This window comes from Daucus carota, chromosome 4 (assembly GCF_001625215.2).
Source record: "Daucus carota subsp. sativus chromosome 4, DH1 v3.0, whole genome shotgun sequence".
In the NCBI taxonomy this organism is placed as follows: domain Eukaryota; kingdom Viridiplantae; phylum Streptophyta; class Magnoliopsida; order Apiales; family Apiaceae; genus Daucus; species Daucus carota.
Window position 1 is genome coordinate 49,135,222 of NC_030384.2, and position 8,605 is coordinate 49,143,826.

The 8,605-nt window shown below is 36.1% G+C and overlaps 2 protein-coding genes across 2 annotated transcripts; both read left to right on the forward strand.

Moving 5' to 3' along the window:
* Nucleotides 1–233: 233 nt before the first annotated feature.
* On the forward strand, nucleotides 234–5,317 carry LOC108216253 (peroxisome biogenesis protein 22). The gene is made up of 8 exons (XM_017388963.2): nucleotides 234–402; nucleotides 926–1,156; nucleotides 1,251–1,298; nucleotides 2,053–2,109; nucleotides 2,219–2,320; nucleotides 3,178–3,243; nucleotides 4,296–4,397; nucleotides 4,995–5,317. The coding sequence occupies exons 1-8, from the start codon at nucleotides 334–336 to the stop codon at nucleotides 5,097–5,099; spliced, it is 780 nt and encodes a 259-aa protein (XP_017244452.1). The 5' UTR covers nucleotides 234–333; the 3' UTR covers nucleotides 5,100–5,317.
* A 974-nt stretch (nucleotides 5,318–6,291) lies between these two features.
* LOC108218726 (pentatricopeptide repeat-containing protein At1g71460, chloroplastic) lies at nucleotides 6,292–8,584 on the forward strand. The gene has a single exon (XM_017391809.2). The coding sequence runs from the start codon at nucleotides 6,350–6,352 to the stop codon at nucleotides 8,501–8,503; it is 2,154 nt and encodes a 717-aa protein (XP_017247298.1). The 5' UTR covers nucleotides 6,292–6,349; the 3' UTR covers nucleotides 8,504–8,584.
* Nucleotides 8,585–8,605: the final 21 nt, after the last annotated feature.

Genomic DNA, 8,605 nt, shown 5'->3' on the forward strand with positions numbered 1-8,605 from the left:
ATTTAGATTTTTCCTTTTCTAAATAAGAATTTAATTTGACAAAAAAAATTAAGAAATATGTAATGAAATTTTATTATATAGACAGTTAAGAAAATCATGAAAAAAATGAGTGGATGGAAGTAAGATATAAAATAAATAATGAAAAATTTATAAATAAATAAAATGTATATACTTTAAATAAATTAATCCAAATCCAAATCATTTAATAAACCGAAGTGGTAAGAAATTCCGTAATCATATCACCGTTTTCAATTCTGTAGAAAGAGAAATGAAATTGACACAAGACTTCAGAGCTTGGCGATTAGTGCAGCAGAGCTAGATTTAACAACGAGCATGGCCGATTACTCTAAAGATGATTTTACGCAGCTGGTGAAGAGACTATCCGATCTCTTCCATAGCCTGGTATAGTTATGCGTGTATAAAATTGTTTTGTTTCGATCCGCTGTGTGTAAATTATGATTCTAGAGATAAAATATGATATTGATTTCGTATCTATTCATGTAATTGATAGTTTTGTTTTAGGTTTTCTAGGGTTAGGATTACGATTAGGTTTTTAGCTGAGCATTGTGTTCGGTTAACCGAAAATTGTGCCGTTTCATTGTTCTAATATGTTGAGGATGATATCGTGATTGGCTGATTGAGTAATTAATATGAGTTTTTAGAAATAGGCGAATCATGTAACTAGCTAGTCTCATATGTTTCTAGTAGTAATATTAATTCTGGCTGTGTTGATAGGGTAGCAAGACGGTGTAGCTATACAATTATGATATGTTGATGTAGGCGAAGGTCAAGGGTTTGGGAGTTAGGAATTCTCGCAAAGAGAGAACACAATATTAACAAGCAAGAGCTGATTAAATTAAGAACTAATTAACTATAAATCTGTGGATGTTCAGTATGATGTTCTCATAATCTTGTCTGGTTACAGGATTCACGATCTGTTGGGGCTATAGCAGGGCTTGCTGTTGCCATTGTTTTTACTTGGAGACTATTGAGATCACCAAGTGAACCTCAGAGAAGGCAACGTAAACGGCAAAATCCAGCAGCTAGTAATTCTGGCGTTGCTAACCTTACAAATTCAAATCATATATCTTTTGGCGTGTCCTCAGAAGTTGCTAGTGCACAGAATGTTAATGATGAGTTTTTTCAGTCGGTAAAGGTAAATTCTGTTCCCCTATAGACCATAATTAGTTTAGTTCTTCTAGAGTGATTGTTTGTATTGTATCTGAATTTTAATTGCATTTATGCTGCAGCCAACTCTTGGACAAATAGTTAGACAGAGACTGAGTGAAGGAAGAAAGGTAATCTGATGTAATGCCTGAACATCTTTGTGACAATCTTATTGCACTTTTCTAGAACATATTACTTTATTCAGATTAATTAATAGTTCTCAACCATTCAGAGATGAAATAATTTCAAAATTCAAAATAATAGGATCTACGGATATTAATTGATCAAAATTCTTATTGCCAAACTTATCTGTTTATTACCCACAATTTGCTTAACGCAATCCTTACAAACACAGAAAGCCAAGAATCAAGATATTAACACATAGTTCCTGGGCAATTGTTTTGGAGATTAACCCATATATTCAATTCGAGTTACTTATGTATAATGTATTATCAAATCAATTGACATCAGCTTTCAAGCCTCCTGTTGACTAATGTCAATTTTTTTAAGGCATCGTTAAATTTATCAATACTTTTGTCTTAACATATTTGGAACATACTTTGGTTGGCAACATGAATTTTATGATACCCAGAATGATACGTACTAGACATATTGAGACAGACATGGTAAAAGTATAATGTGGGTTGGATATTTTTAACGGTTTGGAAATCTTTCCAAATATCACCAAGTGGCGGGCACATGATGACACGAATGACGAAACACATTTTTTTGAGTAAATGGTGATGTGAAGCACATTAACATCTTGCTCCAATTAGTCACTTGATGTTGATAATTACCAACCTTAGTTCCTTGCACAATTTTAAAGTCTCGAGCTCAAGCATGAGGTTTTTTTTTTTTTTTTTTAAATCTTCTTCTCGTGCAAAGGTGACATGCAGGTTGCTTGGTGTTATACTAGAAGAAAGTACTCCAGAAGAGCTTCAGGTTGGAAATCATATCCTTATATCAGTTTTAAGATATAAACGCATTGCAAAACAGTGGACATTATATTTTGCCATCGTCTCCTTTTTTCTTTTTTTTTTTTTTTTTGTAGAAACAAGCAACTGTGAGGTCCTCTGTGCTGGAAGTACTGCTTGAAATTACTAAATTCTGCGATCTTTATCTTATGGAGAGAGTTTTGGATGATGAAAGTGAGGTGCACATGCTTCTTGTACCTTCCATAATCTAGTGAGAGATCTTGAGTACTGTTTACATTCTTGTGTAGTGTTTTAGAAATTTCTCTAAAGAAAATGCCAATGCCTATTTTTCCATGCCTAAAAGTTACTAGATCTGTAGTGATGTTTTATCCATGCTTTATATGTACCCCATCATTTAATCCGCTCTGTATGGTTATTAAACTACTGTAATATTTCACCAAGTTAGTTGGCAAGTCATCTTCAGGTTTAATTACTAATCACGAGGTGTAAATTATATGATAAAAAATAAAAATTGAACTCGATCTTATTCTCTTATGTGGCACGATTAGTCCTTCCCCTTTGTTGTACCGGACCTTTATATCTTGTTGCAGTATATAGTTGCCAGGTATTGTGTCTAAGATATTAGTATCGGAATTTGCTCAAGCTTAGTTAAAAAAAAGTCAGGACTTATACTAACATATTAGTCTTTATCACTCAAATGTTAACAACTGTTCCACAACAAAATATACATTTTCTTTCATATTACTACATAATTATAACATTTTCCTTATATATTGATACCTTTCTAAATTTGATTATGAATTAGAGGAAGTTTTTGCGGTATTCAGTTACTTACAAGTGTCCTGCTTGTACGCCACTTTTACAATTTTAATTGGTGTTAGGAACTTCTTTAATAGGTGATGTTATATTCCTAATAACAATCATTTTTAAAGTGTCTCTTTTTTAATTGGAGTGGGATGGTTTCTAAATGCTTGATGGCTTTCTGGTGTAGACTAAGCTCTAGTGAATATGTCAATGGTTAGTTCTTGTATATGTAGTAGTTATGCTTATTCATAATTGGTTTACATTAATGCAGAAAAAGGTTCTAGTGGCTTTGGAAGATGCCGGAATATTCACATCTGGTGGTATAATTAAGGACAAGGTAAAACAAGTTCTGTTTCTATTTCAATAAGGAAAGATAATTATGGCATACCCATAATAATCTGCCCTAAGGTTAATCTTAAGGTTTTACTTCAGTACCACAAGTACCTACCCCTCAGCCGTTATACTTGGCAGATGACATATTTACATAAACTAATATATAATCTCTTTCATTTGATCCTATGTGTATATATGGAAGCATGTCAAAGTAAAACTTTTCATGGCAATCCCTCTGACGTAATAAATGTTGGTAAAAGGGGAATACCACAATGGCAGTAACCGAACAAATGTGTATGATCTGTGCTGCCAAGCAGTTTTTTATACTCTAATGATCATATACTTTCTAGGCTATATCAACCATTCCTGTGACAAAAAAGCCATTTAAGGAAAATATATGTATTTAAGAACTGCTTAAAATCAATTCTGCTATTGTAGATAGCTGATTCAGAGTGAAGATAACATATATTAGCAAGCAATTACATTCTGGTAGGAGAAGACGACTCAAATCATAACACCCGCATTTCATGTTGCAACTTGTGGGTTAAAATGATGTGTATACAATACCAAGTTCACAAAAAAATAATGATCTATTGGGAAGTGTGTAACTGTCCTGTTTTACGATGGTGTCTACATAACTTTTTTATCTGCTCTAAAGTACAAGAACAAATTGTTAACTTTCTGGGGCTTTTTTGTGTGTGTGTGTGTGTGTGGGGGGGGGGGGGGGGGGGGATTCAAGCTGTTGCATCTGGGGAATTATATAGAAGGACCAAATATCTGGGGTCTGTAGTGGGCTGATGGACTGAAGAAGTTGTATTTGGGCAATTATGCTGAGAGATTAATTACAGGAATTTGACTCTATATATTGATTCGCTTTAGGGGAGAAAAGAGTTTGCCTAGTTGTTTTATATGCTTGTAGTTCAGGCATGAATTCTTGTACTTAGGCCATGTTACTGGGTTAATATCTAAAGTGAATCATTTTTAGTAGCTTACCTTGTAAACTGCTGATGCCTATCTGATGTGAGTTATAATAGTTAACATAAAATGCAATCGCAGGTTCTCTTTTGTAGCACGGAGACTGGGAGAACATCTTTTGTTCGACAGCTGGAGCCAGATTTGCATATAGACACAAATCCCGAAATAATCCAACAGTTATCGGTAATATATTCTAATCCAATAAGTGAATGTTTCTTTATACACTTGCCTGATTTTACCAGACTTGACTGCTAGTGTTGTATGTTCATACTTGTAGTGCATTTAGATATGCAATAAGCACAAATAATATATCACAAGTACATTCATCTATTTAAAAGTGTGACTTTGACCACCCACCCACTATTCCAGATATGGAATTTATGTAAGAGGTTTGAAGTCGTTAATGATGTCTACATGTGAAGTTGCCTACTTCTAGTTCTAGAGGTTGAATTAGTGGAAACCACTCTTTTTTCTTTTTCTTTTTCTTTTTTTAAATTTTCTACCTTATAGTCTCTAACATGGAGGAAGCAAATCAGCGTATACCAAACTTGCTTTGAATTCTTATGCTGCAAATGTCAAGCTTGCTTTAAACTGTAATGCTGAAGTAACCCTCTAAGCTCTAACCCTAATCAGTTCACTTTCCTAGGTGGCGGCAAAGTTGATGTTTTTCTATTATTTCGATGGATTATAGTGCTATATCGTTGTGTCTATGTTTTGCAAGTAAAATTCATGTTTAAGAAGCAGGAATTAACTCTTGACTTTTACTTTTGACGGTCACAGAGGTTTATACGACATCAACTTCACATAGCATCAGTCAAACCTGAGCAGCCGACTAGCAGTATTACCAGCTCTCCATCACTGGAAGAGTTCTTTGGATGTGTTTAACCTGGAAACCAAGTAAAACTAGAAATAGCTTCAAAGTGATTTACTTATTTAATGTGCATTAACCCTTTCTTTATTGTGTGTTGTACATTGCTCACCTTGCAGTTATGAGAATCAGAGAGACAGGGGGGTATCTTGTATTTATGGTAGATCAGTTTAACTCATAGAACAAATCTTTTTATCAATATACTTGTTTGTTTATATTAATTTAGATTTTTGTATTTCTGCTTATTGTTCTTAGATTTCCCCCCACTTTTTTTGCCATAAAAGGAAATTTTATTAGAACTTCAAAACTTCAAGCAATACATGAGAAAGTTCTGGGTGATATTCCCTCTCCAAATACGGTCTCTTATAGAACTAGCGTCTCACTAACTGGTGAGCCACCTTGTCCACGGATCGTTCTACAATATGCTGTAATGCTACGTTCCTGTGGCTGAGATAACAAAAACTTGCACCCATCAATCACCCTCCCAAGACATGATAGACTGATGATTGAGCAATTAATTGCCTGAATCACTGTAAGATAATCTGTTTCCAATACAACCTTAGTCCAATCCTTGCCTTTCACCCAACTTAGAGCCTCCCTTAATGCCAAAAGCCTCTGCCATTACAGGATCCATACTCCCTTGCCTGCAGCTTGAAACTGCCTCCAGCATTTCTCCAAAATGAACATAACCTCGTTTTTAATTGCTGAAGAACTATACCTATAATTTGTTATTTTACTGACCGGAATGGCACATTTAAATTGAGCTCACCAGTTGAAATCGAAAAGAGGAGAGAAGAGGCAGTGGTTAAGTTTCGTGAGTGTGCTGTGCTCTCGAGTTTTCAAACTGAGACGAGGGATGCTTGGGACATGAAAACATCAAAATTCAAGCAATCTCTCCTAATAATTATTGTAATTTTTTTATTTATAAAAGTTTTTCTCCTTGTCGAACTCAGAAGTGCAGACATAGTGGCAGCTCGTGTTTGTGGACGATACAGAAGACGATACAGTTGAGACAGATGAACAAGAATATAGAATACGTGTGTTTTGTGATCATAAAAAGTACTGTAATTGTAGGAGCGTAACAAGACATCTAAACTCTAACGTCTAATCTCTCTTCGTTCCACTGCTGAATTCGATTCTTGTTACAGAAATATACACATATTCACTTATTTGTTAGAGATAAAAGTCTAATTATACAAAAAGTAATAATTATATTTGCCAAGACAATTGTTGAGAATGGAAATAAAAAATAAAAAGTCACCATTAAATGAACGTTAAAAATATAATTATTTTCTTCAAGCAAAAATTATTCCCAAAAGTTTTACAGAGAAACAATCCAATGGAAACCCTCAATCTTCAACCTTCATCATCTTCTTCAATCTTCAACTGTTTTTCTCCATCTCTTCCACACAAACACGCCCTTCACTTCTTTAGGACCAAATCTTCAGCTTCTCCACCACCTTCATTCCACTCCCAAACTCCAAGAAAATTCTTCAAGAAACCACCTTTCAAATCTCCCGCCAAAAATGTTCGGAAATTCAAAGAATCTGATGCATTTCCCATGTCATTGCCTATCCAAGGAAGAAACCCATTTGCGATTTACAGTGATATACAGAGATTTGCTGAGCAGAACAAGCTTAAAGAAGCTCTTGCTATATTGGATTATATGGATCAGAGGGGAATTCCGGTTAATCCGACGACATTTTCGAGTTTAATTGCGGCGTGCGTGAGGTTAAAGGCTTTAGCTGTTGGGAGAAAGATTCATGTTCATATTCGTATTAATGGGCTTCAATGTAATGAGTTTTTGCAGACTAAGCTTGTGCATATGTACTCGGCTTGTGGGTCTATTGAAGATGCACGGAAGGTGTTTGATGAAATTCCTAGCAGAAGTGTTTACGCGTGGAATGCGTTGCTTAGGGGGAATGTGATTTTGGGTGGGAGGCAGTACGGGGAAGTGCTGCATACGTTTGGGTTGATGAGGGAGTTGGGGATTGAGTTGAATGTGTATTCGTTTTCTTGTGTGATCAAGAGTTTTGCGGGGGCGAAGGCGTTTAATCAAGGGTTGAAGACGCATGGGATTTTGGTGAAGAATGGGTTGGGGAGTAGTAAGATTTTGAGGACTAGTTTGATGGATATGTATTTTAAATGTGGGAAACCGAAGCTTGCGCATAGAGTTTTTGAGGAGTCGGAGGTGAGGGATGTTGTGGCGTGGGGTGCAATGATTGCGGGTTTTTCTCATAATAGGTTGCAAAGAGAAGCGTTGGAGTACACGAGGTGGATGGTGAAGGAAGGTGTAGAAGTGAATTCAGCTGTAATTACTATGGTTCTTCCTGTTATAGCAGTTGTAAGGGCGAAAAAACTTGGGCAGGAGGTTCATGCTTACGTGATCAAGACGAAGCATTACTCGAATCAGTTGTCTATTCAATCTGCTTTAGTTGATATGTATTGCAAGTGTGGGGACATGGTTTCAGGAAGGACAGTTTTTTATGGCTCTGCAGAGAGAAATGCTATTTCTTGGACTGCTCTTCTGTCAGGTTATGTTTCAAATGGGAGGCTCGACCAGGCTCTGAGATCAATTGAATGGATGCAGCAAGAAGGGTTCAAGCCTGATACAGTCACAATTGCCACAGTTCTTCCTGTGTGCGGGAAGTTGAGGGCTTTGAAGCACGGGAAGGAACTCCATGGGTATGCAGTGAAGAATGGCTTTCTTCCCAATGTATCCATAGCTACTTCTCTCATGATGATGTATTCAAAATGTGGTTTGCTGGAATACTCTATTAGGGTGTTTGATAAAGTGGAATTTAGGAATGTAATATCATGGACTGCCATGATTGAATCAAACATAGAGAGCGGCTGTCTACATGAAGCACTTGGTGTATTTCGCTTAATGCAGCTGTCACAACATAGACCAGACACAATTGCTTTATCAAGAATGTTAAGTGTGTGCAGTGGAGTTAAAGCGTTAAAGCTTGGGATGGAGATTCACGGACAAATCTTAAAGAGAGAATTCGGAGCCATCCCATATGTTTCTGCAGAAGTAATAAAAATGTATGGAGCTTGCGGTGCAAAAGGCAAGGCCAAGTTATCTTTTGATATAGTTCCTATAAAGGGATCAATGACATGGACTGCCATTATAGAAGCTTATGGGTCTGGTGGCTTTTATCAAGAAGCAATAGACCTTTTTAAGCAAATGATTTCTGATGGTGCCTCTCCCAGTCATTTTACTTTTGAAGCTGTCCTCTGTATCTGTGATCAAGCTGGATTTGCAGATGAGGCTTGCAAAGTATTTAATTTGATAACTCGAACTTACAAAATAAAGGCGACCGAGAAACATTACACTAGCATCATCAACCTTCTCAGCCGCTATGGTCGCGACGAGGAGGCTCAAAGATTCGTTCAGTTGAGATCAGCTGTTTTGTGATAACTTTACCAATGAAATAGATACCATGCAGTACATCATTTACCAATAGTGATAACTTTCTATATTTTTTGTCTACGTTATTTCTTCATTACTAGTTTAAAT